Consider the following 19,126-nt stretch of genomic DNA (forward strand, 5'->3'; position numbering starts at 1 on the left):
ATTGGCGCAGTGTTAGGGGAGTTGTGGAGCGATTTGATTTTGCGGGAGGTTTTGGGGGGTTTAGTCGCTTGTGCGGAGGATGTTGAGTTTCTAAAGAAAGGGTACGGGGAGAAGGGGAGTTGGAGGGTGATGCGTGGAGATGTAGTGAGTGGGTTAGACAGAGGGGGTGTTGAGAGGAGAGGAGATTAGTTAGCGGAGATATTGGGGAAATAGCAACTGCATTGAAAGCGAGCAGTAGAATTACTAAAAACTAGCTTTCATTCTCGCGCCCCTTAGAGATGTGATTCTGTTTTCCTACTAAAATCCTATTTTCAAAAATGAAATGAAAAGTGGAGCTCTGGCTTCATTTCTCGGTTTTATGGCGGAATCTTCATCAGCTCAAAATGCAGTGTGCAAGTTCTCTTAGAAGAACGGTAGTTTAATCAATATTGTTTGTTAGTGGCATTGACATATTATAATATAGTTCCTTCGTATCTTATGACACCCTAACCTAAGAACGTGTAATTTCGAGCATCAGAATATCAACAAAGTTGTAGTCTTACTTTCCACCTGACCTTTGCGTTACACAGTTTCATCCATGGATACACATTGAATAGAATACTTTGTTCGGAGCTCTTTTATGGTATAGGTAGGGAGGTGCACTTATATTCAGTTTTTAGGCGAAAAAGAAGCTGGCATACTCGACCATGAGGGATTGAAATAGAACATTGAAGTGTATTTAAATCATGCCTTATGTGCAGGGTTCAGTCAGGAAGTGGCGACGAAATGCAATCTCCAATATCTACAAGATCAGAGATCAGGTAGTCATTGAAAGAAGGCCATCAAAGCTATTGTGGAAACGCAGATGAATGGTCCATTTCCCCGTGTATGGTGGACGGGATACTGGTGTGACGAGAAAAGTCTGGTTATGCGAGTTTCTGATTACAAGAGATACAGAGCGATGCCTCGTTAAATCTCGATATCTCACTGTCTTTTGGGAATCTGCTCTCTTGCGTATGTATACTCGAGTACACAGTCTGTCAAAAATTATCCTGCTTAAACTGTATCGCTTACACTCACTTTGCACAAGTTAACGATTTCTATAGCGCGTCTAAAGCCCAGGAAGACCATCCAGAAACAGCATAAATAACAGTGTCAAATGGATAAGGCGGATCATCCTCATGCAGGAAATCAAATCAGTGTGCTACCATCTCAAACGTTATTGGTTTTATCTCCAAGTGTTGGTCTGCATATAGCCCTTTAGGCTATGCTTCCACAGCATGCTTGAAGGATGGTTGGTCTCCTAAGAGTTCGAAAAATAGAATTAGATTCCAATGTGATGCGAAAATGGTAAACTCAAAGATGGCTAATTGTGGTAACAAACATTTATTGTGAAACTTTGCCTTGCTCATATTTATACCGTCCTTTTCCTGTCCTATATTATCATTCTATCGGCGTGCTGATACCTGTTCTATAATATGTATTTCACATCAACTGATGTGTATTAACCATATCGCGAATAGAAAGGCTGCAAAGGTATTTGTTTTTTCAAAAATCAATACGTTTTGACTATAGTTCGTCAATCATATATAGGTATGTAAATGGAATTTGCTATATCGTCCTCGGATATGCGGTAAATGCCAATGACCTAAAACCTTCTAATTCGAGTAGAAAAACCCTAAAAGTAAGGTTGAGTTTACAAGTAAATCTTTGAAAAATAAACAAATCGCGCCCAGTACATAAATGAAGTGGTATGTCTCGGGGGTATAAGAATTGCCACTACAAATAAACGATCAGAGGGACTACTGTATAATCAACTAGATTGGCGTAAACGGCGACAAGGCAGATACCTACTTGGTATTGATTTTAGCATCTTCGGGAGAGGCTACCGATCAAAATGGAGATGCAAAAGTACATAAGAAATTCCAAATATCAGATGTTATTGAATCGTCGCGATGATTGCCCTCATGCATGCGTTGTAATCATTGATGGTTTGCGAACTTACGGATGTAATCTTATACTTCGGCAAATTCTCAAATTGGAAGCCCGAAAACAGATTAATTTTCCCCCGTTGTGTCTCCGAATTGTCGCCCTGAATTCTGTTTTCGGGATGTGTAAGACTTGAAAGAATATCAAGGCCTCAAGCTTGACAATTCCATCATAAAGCGAGGAAAAATTTCACTGACAAGGAAAGATTTTGCTCATGCTTATTCATGCTGACTGGGAAGGAAGATGCCATTTTCGAGCTTGTAACTTATAAACATAGATGGACATTCCGCAAAATATTACGGTTCAGTCTTCGTTACAACTTGCCAGCACTGCATATAGTTTCTCTCAAATAAATCATAACCACGAGTACTCCCTCACGATACCCTCTTCAAAGCAAAAGTCTGACTCTAGTAACATAGTCAGAGTATCGATGGAGATTGCAACTTAGGTCAAGCGAAATTCGTGAGTATCACCAATCTCGTGGATATCTGGCCTATTGATTGATACTATCTTAGAGAGGTTGTTAAAACACATCAGGCAAACCCCACCTGAGCCAAACTTGAGGCTACAGGAAGTGAGCCACCACGTGTCAGGATTGGTAAGTCATGATTTGAATGACCTTTATTTCCCTTTATACGTTGACAGAAACATTAGTGACTTACTTGGGCCCAAGTCTTGTGCCATAAAGGTTACTGATTATCCAACTTGAAGGTATAGTAACGATTGCTCAATTCAAAACACTTATCTAATCCTCTATTGATGGGGCGAGGGTTATAGGAAATGGTGGAAGCCACATCGACCAAGCCTTAAAAGACACGGTGACATCGCACCAGATGCTTTTCTACAATTTGATGGAAATCACGGTGATACACCATACATGTTTATCTTTCTCGTCAACCTGAAACACAGTTCAACTAACTGGATTCCAGACTGTGAAACTACCCATTTCATAAATGAGGACATTTGTGATTCTCTCAAAGCTCGTATGTCAATAAAGCATTATCATGAGATTAATGATATATCATTCGGTGCAATTGACGAGTATGAAGTCTTCTCCTAAGCTCACATTTCAAGCTAATAAACATCTAGTATCAAACAGTTGGTAATCAATGATATCGCCGTACCTCGCTAGAATTCGTATATACGAAGAAAACTGGCCGAAAAAACACTCAGACTCAGACATGATCTCAGACACGATCTCAAAAGTGGCAAGTTGGAAGTCGTAATAGTCTCAGCTAATTCCAAAATCTTGACTGTAGGTGATCTAGGATTTTGTTTCGCATCAGGACAAATTCGAGTTTGGAAAAGAGTCTATAACCAGGTGAGTTTAAACTTGACAGAGAGCGGAGTCGCGTGGGGAAGAAGGCCAGACTAGAGCGTCCAGCTCCAAGAGTTGTATAGATTGATCGTCCGAAAATAATCACTCATCACATCTTGACATGTCTAAACTGTCAGTAGTGTCAAGATACCGGTACTTCCAGATCATACTGTAAGGATATAGAGGACACTTTCGACTTAGCACTCTTGGTGAGAGAGTTTCTCTTGTGATGATTGGTTTGTATAGGCAAAATCATTTCCTCGTGTAGACTAAAGTTACTTGGTCGTCCGTTGGATGGATAGTTCGTATTTTCCTGCGTTCCATATAAGATCCACAGCTCCGGATTTCTGAATTTCGTAAATGTCGTTTAGCTGCACCAACAGCATGTGCTACTTGGATCGATGCATCCCCTGAAGCTCGCGACGATCCTCAGTCTTGTGAGATTTGAGATTGGGAAAACGTAATGAGAATGCCACTTCATTCATATTTCTGACGTTTACTGTGCCTCGAGACTGCCACAGACCACATTGCCGCTTAGCAAGAAGAACAAAAAGATCAGCTCTGCTGCCTGAAATTGATTGTAGAGATGAGATAAAAAGATCTGATTAGATCTGAGGAAGAAATTCTTGTCTAACGCGTGACTGATTGATTAGATTTATTGATTAGATATCGGTTATAACTGAATACACCCTTTTCACTCAACTTTCTCAAGGGTAGGTTGATGCAAGAATTTGGCTCAATTCTCGTTTAGATGCTTCACTTAATTAGTGTGGTTTATAATGAAACATTAAACAATCTAAACAGAAAGTCAAAATGAATGAATAGAAAGTGTTCTGTGCAGCATCTGGCATGTTCACTTGACGACATCTCTGATGGTTCGAGGAGGTCTCCTTCTTTCTGGAAGACTTGTTTCGAATGACTGTGATGGGTTGGGCGATGAGTCTCGCTACCATGATTTTCGATCTCCTTGATATGGTTGAGCTTCCCATAGCTGAAAACATTTCCAATAATTGCAAGTAAAGAGGTCTCGGGGGCGAAGAACCACAACCGCTTCAATCGCCCCCACTAAAACTTTTATCAGATCTTACCCCTGTCGGGTGACCTCCAACTTTCCCCATTTTCGTGATCCCTATAAGGAAACCTTGCCCGTTGTAGTGAAGAAAAAAAACATGACTGCCATGCTTTGATGTGAGATTATACTCTCATAGGTGTATCATTAATAAAATATACCCAAAATGGCGGACTAAGTCATGTGAATCCAGCCAGATACTGATAAGTCCAGCCCGTTAATTGATTGCTAAAGCGACTTCATTTGCAGCCCAAGTCGTATTTTTCGGGTAGCTCTTGATAACGTTACGTTACCTACCCTCCCAGGTATAAAGCAGGAAGAGGGAAGGCCTATTTACATCGATGTACGTAATCATTCAAAGAATGACATTGGCAATGGATAGGTGTATTTCTACGCCCAAATCACAACTGAGTACGCTGTAAAGTTCTGCCGATCAACCTTCGAGTCTTCGAGTCTTCCTGGCTTCTAACTTCTAAGGTACCTTTCGCCGTTTACCGGTAAGTCGGTAAGTGTCGAAATACTTTACCGAGAAAAGGAAAAGAATAAGAGTGTAGCACCAATTGATGTAAGAACGCGAATGTCATGAACAACATACCGAGTAGCTGGAGTGAATGCATGAATAGGTAGTTGAATGAATCAATCAGTAGCTTCGTTCGCCACTTCCTTGATCAATCTAATCAGATGGAGCCTGAGGAGATTTTAAAGTTATCAGATCCGTAGATGAAGAGAATCCTGGCTGGCCGGACTATACTTACTACTCTAGTAACATAGTTTGTCAGGGTAGCAATTAACGTGGATCTAATCAACCAATCATAACTTCAGTCCTGTATATTTGTGTAAAAAATCTTCTCCTCGTTCTATCATCTGATTGGATATCACTAGACTTATATTGATAGTGGGTCTTTACCTTCTTGTGTAGCAGAATGGAGCCATTTGCTATGATTCCACCAAAAAGAATGCTATCTGTATGGCTACCAGGCTGTACCCCTCCCCATAATTCTGGTTGTGGGATCACGGAAGCTCCGATTTTACTGCCATACGATAGTCACACGGGGGTGTACAACAATAATGCAACTGCTGATTTCCGAACTCGAAGGAATGGCACGGAGACCAAGTGACGCTAGGAGCAATAAGTAGGTATGCACACCGTAAGCTAGCTTTATATATGTTGTACTTGTAGCTCAAAGATCTTCATCTTCATCTTCCTCTTCCTCTTCATATCTCGATTGATACTCGACCATCAAATCTTTATCCAAGCAATAACCACCGCATATCTCTATATACCAACCCACGTTGACTGGGCAGAGGGATATCGACACTAGTATTCATCACAACATGGGTTTCAGACCATGGAGAACGAAGACTGACGGCTTGGCCTCTGAGGTTGCCATCGGTCCTGAGATGACAGCTTATCCTGACGGTCTCGATCATAAGAATGATGGCCTCAACACAGTCGTCAACGATCCAGCAAGTTCGGTAGATGATAGACCAATAGAGGATGCTCAGCATGGTGTACAAGCAGTCGAAGCTGTTACTTTGATTTGGACTAAAAACCAATTGTATTTGGCATACGCATTGTGAGTTACTGATGATCTTGATGAATTCTACATTATCTGAACAAGCCTCTAACACGAAATAGCATTTTCCTCGTTTTCTTCGTGATCTCTATGCAACAACAAATCCAGAACAACCTTTCGGTCTACGTTACTTCTTCTTTCATCCTCTTGCCTTTGACTGCTACCACCAGTATCGTATCAAGCATTGTTGGCGGTGTCTTCAGACTTCCAATTGCTAAGTTTGTTGATTTGATTGGTCGTGCCGAAGGATTTGCAATCATGACCGGTTTCGCTACAATAGGTATTATCCCCCACCTTTCCGTGTAACAACAATTCTTGGCTACGTACGATGTATCTAATCATGTATAGGTCTGATTATGATGGCTGCGTGCAAAAATGTAGAAACCTATGCAGCTGCACAAGTAAGTGACGAGTCTAGTCCTCTCTCGACTCATGATTACTAACAAAAATAGGTATTTTATTGGTTGGGATTCGATGGTATGATGTACGTCCTCGATGTCTTCATGGCCGATACGTCAAGTCTGAAGAATCGTGCCCTGGTTTTCGCTTTCTCGACAACTCCATATATTGTAACAACATGGATTGGACCTCCTGCTGCGTCGTCATTCCTCAAGACAAGTGGATGGCCTTGGGCCTTCGGTGCTTTTGCAATCATCACTCCCGTGATCTGTGTCCCGATTCTTTCGCTTTTATGGGTAAATCAAGGTAAAGCGAAGAAAGCAGGCTTAATCAAGAAGATTGATAGTGGTCGCACATGGACTGAGAGTATCAAATACTATTTCTGGGAATTCGACGGTAAGCCTATTTCAATCTCACGCATGTTGACTCTCGTCTAAATATTATGCAGTAATTGGTCTCCTCCTCGTCTCCGCTGGCTTTGTCCTCTTCCTCCTTCCTTTCTCCCTCGCCTCCTACCAAAAGGAAGGCTGGCACTCCGCAATAATCATCGCCATGCTCGTCATTGGAATATTATGTCTCATCGCTTTCGCTTTCTTCGAACGCTACGCCGGCCGTAAATCCTTCATTCCTTTCGAGCTTCTCACTGACCGCACCGTCGTCGGCGCCTGCCTCTGCGCTGCTTTCTTCTTCATCTCCTTCTACTGCTGGGACTCTTACTTTTACAACTATCTCCAAGCAGTCCATAATCTCAGCGTCACCCACACTGGCTATGTTACCAACATATATTCCATCGGTTCTTGTTTCTGGGCTGTAGTCATCTCCTATGCCATCCGTGTCACCGGCCGTTTTAGGTGGCTCGCGCTCTACTTTGCAATTCCTCTTCAAACTTTGGGTGTAGGTCTCATGATCCATTTCCGCCAGCCAGATCAACCCATCGGATATGTCATCATGTGTCAAATTTTCATCGCCTTCTCTGGTGGAACCATCTCTATCTGTGAACAAATGGCTGTTATGGCCGCTGCACCACACAAAGGCGTTGCATCTATGTTAGCACTCATTGGTCTCTTCAGTTCTGTTGGAGGCGCTATCGGTGTAGCAATCTCAGGAGCAATCTACACCAATAAATTCCCCGCAGCATTAGCACAGAAAATCAGCGACCCAGAACTGGCAGCTCAATTATACGGAAGTCTGACTGTCCAATTGCAGTATCCTGTAGGCAGTGTGGAGAGGGATGCAGTCTGGTTTGCATATGGAGAGAGTATGAAGTGGTTGGCTGTTGCCGGAGTAGTATTCTTGATACCCTGTTTCGTATTTGTGGGCATGTGGCGAGACTACAAGGTCGATGAGATCAAGCAAGTTAAGGGAACTGTTGCTTAGAGGAAAGGGAATTCTACCTTTCTAGTCATGAGAGGAGATGACTTTATTTGATGAGAAAAAATGGGGTTTGCACGGTCGTGCCCTGTCTGATATATCCGTTATGTTATAGTGCTTAATGTTGATGGAAATTGAGAGAACAGAAGGTTGGAATGGGAAACGTAAAATGGGTCATTCGCGACGTTAATGAAATTTAATTATAAAGCTATTTTACATACCTACTTATACATCGTAATTCTGTTATCGATTTGTCCAAGATATCATTATCAATTCCTTTCAGCTTGGTCTCTGACGTGGCTACTCTTTAAGAGTATCCCGTTGCATGCCAAGAGGAATTCCAATATTGGATAATAATCTCCCAAGGCCAGGCATCCGTTTCTTCAGTGACAACGAATATTTCCATACGAGGTAATTCATGAACCTTACCCATTTCTAGAAAATTTCCTGTCATAAATGTCGCTTTTGATGACTGCTTACTCCCCTCGAGACGGGAAGTACTGCAATTTTATCCATTTCTACTTGTGGGCTGATTGATCATCTGAGCCACAAATTGTGTCTTAGTATGTAGGAGAATATCAGACAACTTTTCAGATGAAGCTCAAACTCATAGAAATGTATATATGAATTGAATTTTTCCGGAGTTGGATTCTCCTAGTTACCAGTCCTTTCTTCTTTGCTTTGGTGTACTCTCCACACCAGAGTCTGCCTGAACTGAGGAATCTTGAGAACTTTCTACCCCCACAAAATCCACGAGACGACCTGCCCTCTCATTATACAAGATCCCCAAAGTCACTCTCATCTTAGCTTATCATGTACTTCCTCTCTCTATCCCTCATACTCCTCACCATTCATACCCAAATCTCTCGCGCCGAAACCACATGCACCGATTTCAGATTTCTAGTATACATCGACTACACCCAATACCAATTCGGCTATCTCCCTTTCAACGACAACTACGACGTAGCGACATATATTCAAGACATCAATCGTCGCGACGCCGACAAGAATTTCCATCCCATCTCAGGCAGTATTCCCGGAAATGGAACTTTTCGTTTCTCGGGAACATATTGCGAGCCAGCGAATGCAACTACGTTATTAGTTGCAACGCATGGATTGAATTCTGATAGAACGTGAGCTTGCTTTATTGACTGTGAAGAATGATAGAGTTATTTGTTGACTTGATTAGTTATTGGGATATACAATATCAACCCGAAAAATACAATTTCGCAAATTATGTAGTTGGGAAGGGATACTCGTTTCTGTCCTATGATCTTTTAGGGGCAGGTCGTTCTCAAGTGTACGTACACACACTTTCCCCTCCTTCGAGTGGTTTTCCCATCACGAGAAATATTCAAGAAACTCCAAGACGAAATAAGAATTGATAACACTCACATCAGATAGAATAAGCGGCTACACCCTCCAACTCCCCATGCACGTTGCCATACTCGAGAAAATCCTCACCAAAATCCGCGAAAACTCTCTTTTCCCAAAATCGGTCGAACATACTGTGCCCAAGAAAATCGTTCCCATAGGTTTTAATATAGGTTCCCTCCTTACTAATGCAGTTATAGCCAAGAATGCTTCTCTGGTCGATGCGGCAATCCTGACTGGAGTCGGCTACAAAGCCAGCGTTGCCAGCTTCATCGCCTCTCTCTTCTCGAGCTGGAATGGAAAGATTGCAAGTACGGTGGATAAGAAATGGGAGGATTCGGGATATGACTCGGGGTATTTAGATCAAGATGATAAGTTTGTGATTTGGAAATTGTAAGGAAGATCATTACTTATGAATCTGTTCCCATCTTCGTTCGTGGAAGAATTGAGGGGGTTAAGATCAAGAAATGCTTACGAGAATTCCATCTAGGCTCTATAGGAAAGGATACTACGATACGAATCTTACAGATTCATACAGCACGGAACATCGATATCCACAAGCTATAATGGAAAGTGCGACGGTGCCTCTAGTCAATCTAAATGCGAAAGCTTTCAAAAGCCCGGTGTTGGTCATGGCGTATGTCCCCTTTCCTTTTATCGTTCCCTAAACGACTTTAATCATCCTTCACGATTGTAGACTAATTCTTTTCAATTCAAAGTGGCGAAAACGATTATATAAACTGCGGTGGCAACTGTCAAGGCATTCTGGGACCGTCGGCTAGAGAAGCATTTCCTAACTCGAAAGGATTTCAGAGTTATATTCAGCCAGGTGCAGCTCACAGTTTGAATTTAGCTGTAAGTTCTCGTCGTTTCTGTAACCTGATTGTGTAGTTGAATTCCGTAGCTGTGGAAGACCTCATGATCTAAATGTTGAGGATGTGTTGATCATATTGACTGACATTTGCCTAATAACAGTATAATGCAACAGGGGGTTATCAGGTTATTGTAGATTTTCTGAAGAAGAATGGGTTCTAAATGAAGGATTGTAAGAAGCCTCTGGTCGTGAAATCGTTACTAGCTGCTGTATATGCAAATTTCTCTTCAAATAACACAAAGATATCACGCTTCTTACCCCACTCGAGAATTGTCTCGGGGTATGATGGGTATTGTCATTCAAACACTTTTTCGTCTTCGGCTTCTACGCATTCTTGTGAGCGACATTGAAGATCGGAATGGAGGGTCAGTGACTCTACGAGATTTCTGTGAAGCTCACATCTAATTCTTGAAAGCGATCTAAAAAGTAATAGGAATTTCTTATCCGATTCTCAGAGCAATAGTGTGAATATTGACATAAGACATGATCGATGGCAATATTCGCACATCGCGCACCCAAGTTTGAGAATCATCATCTCGAAGTTGTCATCTCATAACCAATCATGGAAAATGATTGAAATGTGCTCGAAACCCCAACTGATTCAAATGCAGAGAGCACTTCCAATATTGGTGTCGAGTCAAGTCGTCCGCATCTCCGCGAACACAGGATAGCGCTGAAAGTATTTTTCTCCCGCATAAGTCATCAGAAAGGTATTTTCTGGTTCTATACCATAGACCAAAATGAAGCCAAGAAGGATAAGCCATAGCTAGGGAAGAGAATACCTGTTAACCATACCTCGTAACCCATTCGTACCCCCAAGCAATATCCTTTACTCTGCTACAACCGTTACCAAGGCTAATCTAAAAAGTCCAAAAACGTGTCCTCCCATACCTTGTATCACCTTTACCCTAATCGATTCTACGAGGTACCAATAGGAGCAGTTTCTAAGGCCCACCACGGCTCTTATTTCCTTCAAGCTTTCAACATGATCAATTGCCATAAGCCCAAGTGTTTCTTACCTCTTAGTCATATTTGTATGAAACCTGACGTAGGGAAACTACACGATTTAGGGGTTCATAAGGGATTGTTAGAGTAAGATTTCTGAAAATAAGCCACCAATACGTAGCAAAACCAATGAAATAGCGTTCCCCACCTCCCAGAAGAAATAAGCGATAGGGCTGCCTTCTCCTTTTGTTTCAGATGCGAGTAATCTTTCGATCCTCTCACCGATTGGTGTTACAAAGCGTAGTAAGACACAGCCTCTTATGTCTTCATGTTCAAGAACACAACTGGTAATTCTTACGCCGGTTATTACAGGCTCATTGTAGAAAGTGTTTATGGGAAACTTATTCATGAACTCGTGGAGGTCCCAGTCAGCGGATGATTATTTGATGACTAGGGTTATCATTCAAAGCGAGATCGACTTACCTACATATCTGACTCCAATTAGATACATACATGCATACTTGATGATCTCATCTCATCTCAATTTACATCAGTAGTAAAACTTCACTTGAGTCAATCTATATACTTCGATATTCGACCAATCACTTAAAGGGAAAGAAGTATGATGTTTAGTCTCGAGGATACAATGCCAGGATAAAAATCTTGTCAAAATGTCCTTCCATGTGGATAGGATCATCTTCGATGTCTATAAGGCTACATTCGGTGCACAAAGGTGGCGTATCGAGTTGGCGCATCTGCTTTACGTTTTTGTCATACCACCCTTGACCCATCCATTAATATATTGGGTGAGAACAAGGAGCCTCACTCACTTAATGCCTACACACAGCCTGACTCGACTTAGGAATCGCTGACAAGGTGTGATGAATTGCGACAATGTGGGTATCGAAAAAAGACTGAGTTGAGTTGCACTCACGTACTGAGGGATTAGCACATGGAAAGGTTTGTGTAAGTTAGGAAAGAGAGCTGCCACCGAGAAGTATAAAATGAAGAATGGTTCCCAGAAGGATCCATTCCTTGTCTTGTTCTCTATTGATTCCTGTGCAATATAGCTCGGACCTATTGTCCACTTCTTTTCGTTGATCTCGTACCTAGCCTGGTCAATTGCAATCAGTATCATCTATTGAGAATCTTTCTCTCTATCCTTGCGCCGATACATTAAAAACCCTCACAATATACACTGCATAAATATGCCTTCAGTCATGACTTCCACTATTCCAGCGGACAAACCTAACCTCGACTCAACACCTTCGCGAAGTCCAACACCCACACCACAAGATGTCGATGCCCTCGGCCAAATAGAAACACAATACGTGCTCCCGCCCCTTTGTACCCTCTCCGAAGCCGAATACATAGGCATCTTACGATCCATCGGCGCTACACGCGCAAACAACCCATCGCAACCAGTTGAAATAGCTTCTGGTTCTCTCTTCTCACATCGGCACTTGCCTAATGGCCTTTATAAAGATATTGTGCAAACACGTCAGAAGAGCCAACTGGCGTATTATTTCTCCAGTACCTTTTACAGTCTCGCATTAATCCTTCAACTCCTTTTCGGAGCTGTGTTGACTGCTCTTGGATCTTCCTCTGCCGCAAAACATGGACTTGCGATAACTATATTAGCGGCTGCTAACACAGTAAACGCCGGTTTGATAGCTTTGTTGAATAATACGGGGATACCGGACAGGTTTTTATATGATTGGAATGAATTTGAGGACGTTGAGATGTTTGTAAGGGAATTGATCGAAACAGGTTTGGTGGACACAGATAAAACGAAAGAGCAAGTAGTGGCAGGTTGCTTTGTAAGATTTCAGACGGCGAAAATGACTGTTAGGAAGAACAAACCAGCGAGCTATAATGCGACGGCAAAGGAAAGCCAGAAAGGGAGATAATTGTTACATATGTGGGTTGGAAAGATGACAATAATTTTGGTTGAGGGTTGCTTTTTTGCCGAGAGTAAGTGGGCTACTATCGAATGTCAATGGGTATATGTGTCGAATGTTTGCATTTGGTAACGTTCTTTTTAAAATAATCTAGAGTTTTCGAATGCTGCCTTGACAGGGTCATCATGGCCGATTCCAATTGCTTGAATAATGTGTACACCCAGAGTCTCCAACTTCTCATCCGGGTGCAACTCCCCTGACCTCTTGTACAACAGCTTGCTTCCTGCGACCATTAACCTGGACCATACATTCTTCGGTATAAACTCCAAATCTACAGTCCTTATCTTTCGTATTCAATGCCGGGAGGAAATCAAAAAGGTATGACAGGATGTAAAAACAGAAAACGTAGGACACGGCCCATTCGATAGCAGCACCCGCATCCCAATTCTTCGCTATGAAGACATACCAGTATGCTAGACCGAGAACACCTTCCAGAGCAATAAAAACGAGTTTCGTGTAAGCTGAAACCATCAAGTTCGCATGTGTGTCTCGATATTCTGACTTATGTCAGATTATATGATTAAAATGAAGAAAAGGGAGACATACTACATCCCATACGATAATGTTCCCAAAACTGAAAAAATGCACTGATAGTATATCCAGATATGAATAACCCCACCATTATGTTGTGTATAGTCCTATACCTCAAAACATCGAATATGCTGAGGAAGATCAAGCCCATGGATCCAACTATAGCCGATGCAATGCTCAGATAAGCTACTACTCTCTCAGTACTATCTGTATTTCTTGCGAGACGACCTTTATGACGAAGTGCACGTTCTGCAACAAAACATCCTGCGAGCAAGAAAGTGGTCAAGACACAGCCTATTACAAATATTGGCTGCATTTCTTTGGTAGCTCCGATGTCCGATACGTATGGTACTGAATGAAATTCGGAAGACATCGATGGATAAGGTGGCCGGGCTGGTACAGTAGAATTAAGATGATCGTGAGGAGGAAAGACAATAAAGGCTCCAAGCAGCGCATTGAGTGTAGTAAACCAGATGATAGCTGAGGCCGTGGGAATCATCTAGCTGTTGTCAGACATCATGTGAAGAGGAAGTTCTGCCAGAAAATCAAACCCAATATGAGAATACCTGCCACATGATGAACGAGAGGGGTATAATGTTTAGAATTATCGATACTTCAAGCAGAAGTGCAAGGAGGTATTAATGAACGAAGAGAGAAACCAAACCAAACGACTTCACATAACCCCCAACAAAAGTGAGTGTACGTGGGTTGAGTATCAATAATGGACTGTGAAGATGACCCCTTGCAATGGGAAAATACTCTACTTATAGTATTTTGAGAAGGGAATAAACGTTGAACCTAGAAAGAGCAATGAATTCCACTTGGAAGACAATCTTAGAAGGCTCGAAATCGTAGCCCATTCGCTCTTGCCTTCACGGGTCAATAGACCGGAGAACGACAATACAGAACTGGTAATCACGCAACGCACATAAACTTATATGACAAAGTTTAGTTAAGGTGAAGAGTATCTACAATCGGTAGATGAACAGCTCGCATCAAAATGACAAGAAGAGCATCAAATGTCCGAAGCCATGTTTATAAGAAAAGCTGATGATTAATCAATTGGCGCTAGGACTTCAAGATCTCAGCCTTGTCAAGCCCGAAATGTGCATCAAAGCCTTATGCTTAATCTCAGCTTAATACCCGTCGACAAAGGAAAACTTTACGATTTCAAGACTCGGAATATGCTGCGCTAGGGTTCTAAATTGCCGGCCCGAATCAATATGGCAGTTTCACCCCTCATCGTCCCATCTGCGGGCTCTGGCGAGAGAAGTGCAAGCAGATCGAAGCTCTCGAGCGCCGTCCCCAGTGGTAATGGGACACCTTCCGATGGCCCAGCTGCAAGTGCCGGCACAACTTATGATTTAGCAGAGCAGATGAACGAGAATGAGAGATCTAAATATGTCAAAGGTATCTAATCAATGGCATTACATTGTCAACTCGTAGCATGGCTAATCACTTATCGTCTCAGGCAAGAAGCTCGGAGAGGGAACTTATGCCAACGTTTATCTGGGCCACTTGAGGACCGATCCCAAGGTTCTCGTCGCTATAAAGAAGATTAAAATACAGAAAGAATACACAGAGGGGATGGCACCCGATGCCATCCGCGAATTGAAGCACCTCCAAGAAATTTCCCACCCTAATGTAATATCTCTCCTCTCAGTATTCTCTTCCAAGGACCAAAACCTGAACCTCGTCCTCGAATTTTTACCTCTCGGAGATCTCGAAATGCTGATCAAAGACGTTGACGGCGTACGGTACGGTGCGGCCGACATAAAAGCTTGGATGGGCATGCTCAGTCGAGCCATCTGGTTTTGTCACGAAAACTTCGTCCTACATCGCGATATCAAACCAAACAATTTGTTGATTGCCGCAGACGGAGAAGTCAAACTTGCAGATTTCGGTTTGGCGAGAAATTTCGCAGATCCCCAGCGAACTATGACATCGAATGTTATCACACGTTGGTATCGACCACCTGAGCTGTTATTCGGCGCCAGGCATTATTCTGGCGCCGTGGATATTTGGTCGGTGGGACTTGTATTTGCCGAAATACTTTTAAGAATTCCCTTTTTAGGTGGTGAAACTGAGGTTCATCAAGTTTCTCTAATTTGTCAAGCTATTGGCACACCAACTGAAGATAATTGGCCGGGAGTAACCAAATTACCAGAATACACAGTACCTGATCAAATAAATCCAGTAGTTCCACGAGAAAACTATCTGGGCATGTTTGGAACGGCTGGGCCAGAGGGAGTGGATTTGTTGATGAACATGTTGATACTGGATCCCAGTAAAAGAATCACGGCGAGGCAGGTTTTAGAACATCCTTGGTGGGCATCAGATCCTAAACCTACAAAGAATCAAGATCTCCCAAAGAAGAGAGGTGGCGAGGAAAAGATGGGAGAGGATCTGAAGAGGAGACCAGGACTAGTAGATGACGATCGGACGAGTAAGGTAGCGAGGAAATTGGATTTCTCTTCTATGAGGTAAAGATTTTTGGTCACCGAACATTATGCGGCGTATATTGTCATCTGGCGTCAAGGATGAGGCGTCATGGATGATTGAAAAGGGGAATTTCAGACAAAGAGGCAAGAGAGCCTGTTCGTGAAGCTTCTATCGAAAGATGAGGCCTCAATGGAGAACAGACTTGCACCTCTTGCTCTCGCAGGTAGTACTGGGTTTGAGTACAAAGAAGTTGCATTTGATGCTGCACTTGTGCTGCACTTGCTCATCTCCCAGAACCAGCTAAAAAGCGCACTGAATATACTGGAAAAGCACAAGAGTCGAAACTATATAGTCATTATAATAAGAACGAAATTTATTCAATCAAAGTCATTGGTCTCAGAGAGACACATTCATTCATATCTCATAAGGTCTCTATGTACGCAGTGCTAGTATTTTCTTTCACCCCCACTCTATATATCACATAACTCCGCATCCAATTCCATACATAGCCCTCTCGACATCTTTCTTAACCGTATACCAATCGGCCCTTCTCTCCGCAAACTCATAAACCTCCTCCGCTCTGAAGATACCCCCGAATCTATCACCATCCGCAATAACCGTCGCCATTTCCTTGGCGTGATTTGGACTGATCAAATAAATTTGGCTCAATTCCCTCAATGCTTTAAAATACTGTAGTAAGTCTGCATTCCTCAGAGTCTTGATGTAGACAAAGTATATGTTCATATCAGAGATGAGTTTGATGGCTCCAGAGGTGGAGATACGCTGGCGCTTAAGATGTTTGCAGACGGCGGTGAAGAGACGGAGTCCTACTTCTTGATTGAAGACATCGAGCATTGTTTTGTCGGTACTTCCAGTGAGCATTTTAGTATGTGATTCCACAAGAGCGACGACTTGCACAGCGGTATTAGTTGGTCCGATATCAATATCTGAGTTTGCACCAGTGGCATCGAATTCGGGTGGATTGTAATCGGTGGGAAGCTGAGTGGTACCACAAATATATTCCACTTCGTCCATTAGGACATCGATACCTTTATTCAAGCCGGCTGCGACCCTCTCATCCAGCATCTGTTCAAACTTTTTCTTGGCTTTAACGGCGGGATCAAGAAAATCGTTTCGGTCCGCAAGTTTAGTCGTTGCAAGTTGCTGTTCGAAGAAGACATCGATCATCTGGGAGATCAAGTCTCCAACATTGACAAGCTCCAGAAATGTCATTAGAGGCACCACTACACCCTGTTGGTGCTCGCTAATCTCACGAGGGTTGTATTTAGAGAGATGATCCACAGCTTTATCAAACCCTGTTTTGACGTGCCTGGTTCCAAGAATTTGCAATAATACTACGAATATTGCCTCACACTGTTCTCGAGCTTCTTCTCCCGTTTGACCTCCTAGTCTGACAAAGAGAGCCGCACGTTCAATACTCGCTTTTGCAGAGTGCGTAAGGTCTAGGGCCACTTCAATACTGAAAAGTGATCGAATTCCTTCCAACCTAGAAGCCATCAAGGCCGCTTTGGCTGCAAGCTCATCTGTTGGTGCTTCGGTTGGTAGTGGAACCGAGATTGCACCTGGTGGTAATGATGGAGTGGGTAATCGAGAAGGTACTGGTGACTGACTCGCACTAAGCACCTGCAAGCTTGATCGATTCCCTGGCTGAGGCGCTATTACGGGCTTGGTGGCACCAAATGTAGACATTGTAGGTAAAACATTGACGGGCATCATAACAACTTTTTTGAACGAGCTCATGAAATCTTTCTTATCTGCAACGCGATTGACATTGCCCATAAAGAACGATTCTTGTGAAGCATCTTGAGCCGAGAGTTTCGTCTCCCATTCTCCCACTTCTGATTCGGCATGTCTTTTAAAGTGATCAAGCTCTTCTGACAGGTAGAGATCTACGTGAGGTTCAAACACTCGCGCTATAACAGCTTTAACTTTATCGAAAAAGTCATTTCCTGAATTCCTGGTGGACCTGAGTGTAGAAGCAAATTGCATACTTTGTTCAAAGATACCAGAAACCGCTTGCAGATAAGATGCAATGCTTCGTTCGTGGGATTCATCGAATAAAGGAGTAACGTATTCCATAAGAATATCCTCTGCTATTTTATCCAAAAGGATCTGTAAAACATCTTCCCCTGGAGGAAAGACCCTATCAATTATATCTGCTTGTTCATTCACTTTCTTGGACAGCTTTTCCAGAAATGCCCTTGATGGCTCAAGTGCTATACCTTCAGAAGCTGCTTGGTTGATACAATCCATTGAGTTACCAAGAAAATCGCGGTCGGAAAATACTGGGTGTTTCTGAACGAATAACTCTATACCAGCATGCCCCCCATTTAGCACACCCAACACATGAGCATACCGCCGCATTCTACCGTCAATATCCCACACCTCGTAACCCTGCTCAAATTCTCGCAGCACTGCGGTCTCAAATATGCCTGTCATAGTAATCAACCTTTCCTCTCGTTGTCTCCAACCTTGAGCCCAATCACTCCGCGAGAACACTTGGAGTTGGGCTAGCATCTGTGCCTGTTGCTCTGGTGTTCTGTAAACTCGAAATAAAACGGGATCAACATGACTCCTAGATCTAGCCAAATCGTAGTAAAACGGTCCTAGTGCTGCATATATTTTCCCGTATTCATGCCTCGCGGACCCACGTATTGATCTGACTTCCGCAAATACATTCAACAAAGCTTCCGGATCTTGCATAGGCGTTCGAGTTCGTGGTGGGGGTGGTAGACTCATATGGCCTTGCGCCGATATCGACAACGTCTCAAATCCATCTGGTAGTCTTCTCATATTCTTCGAAGTAAATTCTGCCGATCTCCGCTGTTGTCGTAACTCCTCCTCTCCCGCATCGAACAGTGTCGTGCTAATTTTCCTCATTCCAGCAACATTCCCATTTCCTGCCCCAGCTCCGCCAACACCAACACCAATCCCGATTCTTTTAGAATCCTCTTCTGCCCTTACTCGCACCATCTCTCGCTTTTTTCTCAGTATTTCTTCAAATCTTTTCCTAGCTTCTCCTTCGTTCCACACACCCATGGATTTCAGTCTCGATACCCATCGTGAATCTTCATACACCATTTCTTGCATTCGGTTCGATGTGCGCGCAAAGCTCATGAGGTCTGGAATCGGTAGGTAATCGAGAATTGTAGATATTATTTCAGCAGGCAGAACAGCCTTGCTGCCATTGCTGCCGACCATTTCGGTGGCTCTCAAAGAACTTAGGATGCTGTTTCGATTGTTACCCCCAACTGGGGCGCGCCGGAAATTCGACAT

The 19,126-nt window shown here is 42.9% G+C and overlaps 6 protein-coding genes across 6 annotated transcripts; 4 read left to right on the top strand and 2 right to left on the bottom strand.

Annotated features, from left to right (window-relative positions):
* Positions 1 to 5,380: 5,380 nt before the first annotated feature.
* Positions 5,381 to 7,708, top strand: EAF01_002464 (uncharacterized protein; the record flags this gene model as incomplete). Its single annotated transcript, XM_038910717.1, has 5 exons — positions 5,381 to 5,932; positions 5,995 to 6,212; positions 6,281 to 6,333; positions 6,385 to 6,727; positions 6,780 to 7,708. Exons 1-5 carry the CDS (start codon positions 5,691 to 5,693, stop codon positions 7,706 to 7,708), a joined length of 1,785 nt encoding a protein of 594 aa, XP_038773639.1. The 5' UTR covers positions 5,381 to 5,690.
* An 807-nt stretch (positions 7,709 to 8,515) lies between these two features.
* Positions 8,516 to 10,707, top strand: EAF01_002465 (uncharacterized protein; the record flags this gene model as incomplete). Its single annotated transcript, XM_038910718.1, has 6 exons — positions 8,516 to 8,835; positions 8,892 to 9,002; positions 9,107 to 9,469; positions 9,567 to 9,713; positions 9,796 to 9,931; positions 10,052 to 10,707. 6 exons carry the CDS (start codon positions 8,516 to 8,518, stop codon positions 10,109 to 10,111), a joined length of 1,137 nt encoding a protein of 378 aa, XP_038773640.1. The 3' UTR covers positions 10,112 to 10,707.
* A 1,396-nt stretch (positions 10,708 to 12,103) lies between these two features.
* Positions 12,104 to 12,805, top strand: EAF01_002466 (uncharacterized protein; the record flags this gene model as incomplete). Its single annotated transcript, XM_038910719.1, has 1 exon — positions 12,104 to 12,805. One exon carries the CDS (start codon positions 12,104 to 12,106, stop codon positions 12,803 to 12,805), a length of 702 nt encoding a protein of 233 aa, XP_038773641.1.
* A 228-nt stretch (positions 12,806 to 13,033) lies between these two features.
* EAF01_002467 (uncharacterized protein) lies at positions 13,034 to 13,962 on the bottom strand (the record flags this gene model as incomplete). Its single annotated transcript, XM_038910720.1, has 3 exons — positions 13,034 to 13,353; positions 13,403 to 13,886; positions 13,954 to 13,962. The coding sequence occupies 3 exons, from the start codon at positions 13,960 to 13,962 to the stop codon at positions 13,034 to 13,036; spliced, it is 813 nt and encodes a 270-aa protein (XP_038773642.1).
* Positions 13,963 to 14,503: 541 nt separating this feature from the next.
* On the top strand, positions 14,504 to 16,220 carry EAF01_002468 (uncharacterized protein). Its single transcript, XM_038910721.1, has 2 exons — positions 14,504 to 14,797; positions 14,859 to 16,220. The coding sequence occupies exons 1-2, from the start codon at positions 14,611 to 14,613 to the stop codon at positions 15,872 to 15,874; spliced, it is 1,203 nt and encodes a 400-aa protein (XP_038773643.1). The 5' UTR covers positions 14,504 to 14,610; the 3' UTR covers positions 15,875 to 16,220.
* Positions 16,221 to 16,306: 86 nt separating this feature from the next.
* Positions 16,307 to 19,126, bottom strand: EAF01_002469 (uncharacterized protein; the record flags this gene model as incomplete). Its single annotated transcript, XM_038910722.1, has 1 exon — positions 16,307 to 19,126. The coding sequence occupies one exon, from the start codon at positions 19,124 to 19,126 to the stop codon at positions 16,307 to 16,309; it is 2,820 nt and encodes a 939-aa protein (XP_038773644.1).

This window comes from Botrytis porri, assembly GCF_014898465.1.
Source record: "Botrytis porri strain MUCL 3234 chromosome Unknown BPOR_003, whole genome shotgun sequence".
In the NCBI taxonomy this organism is placed as follows: domain Eukaryota; kingdom Fungi; phylum Ascomycota; class Leotiomycetes; order Helotiales; family Sclerotiniaceae; genus Botrytis; species Botrytis porri.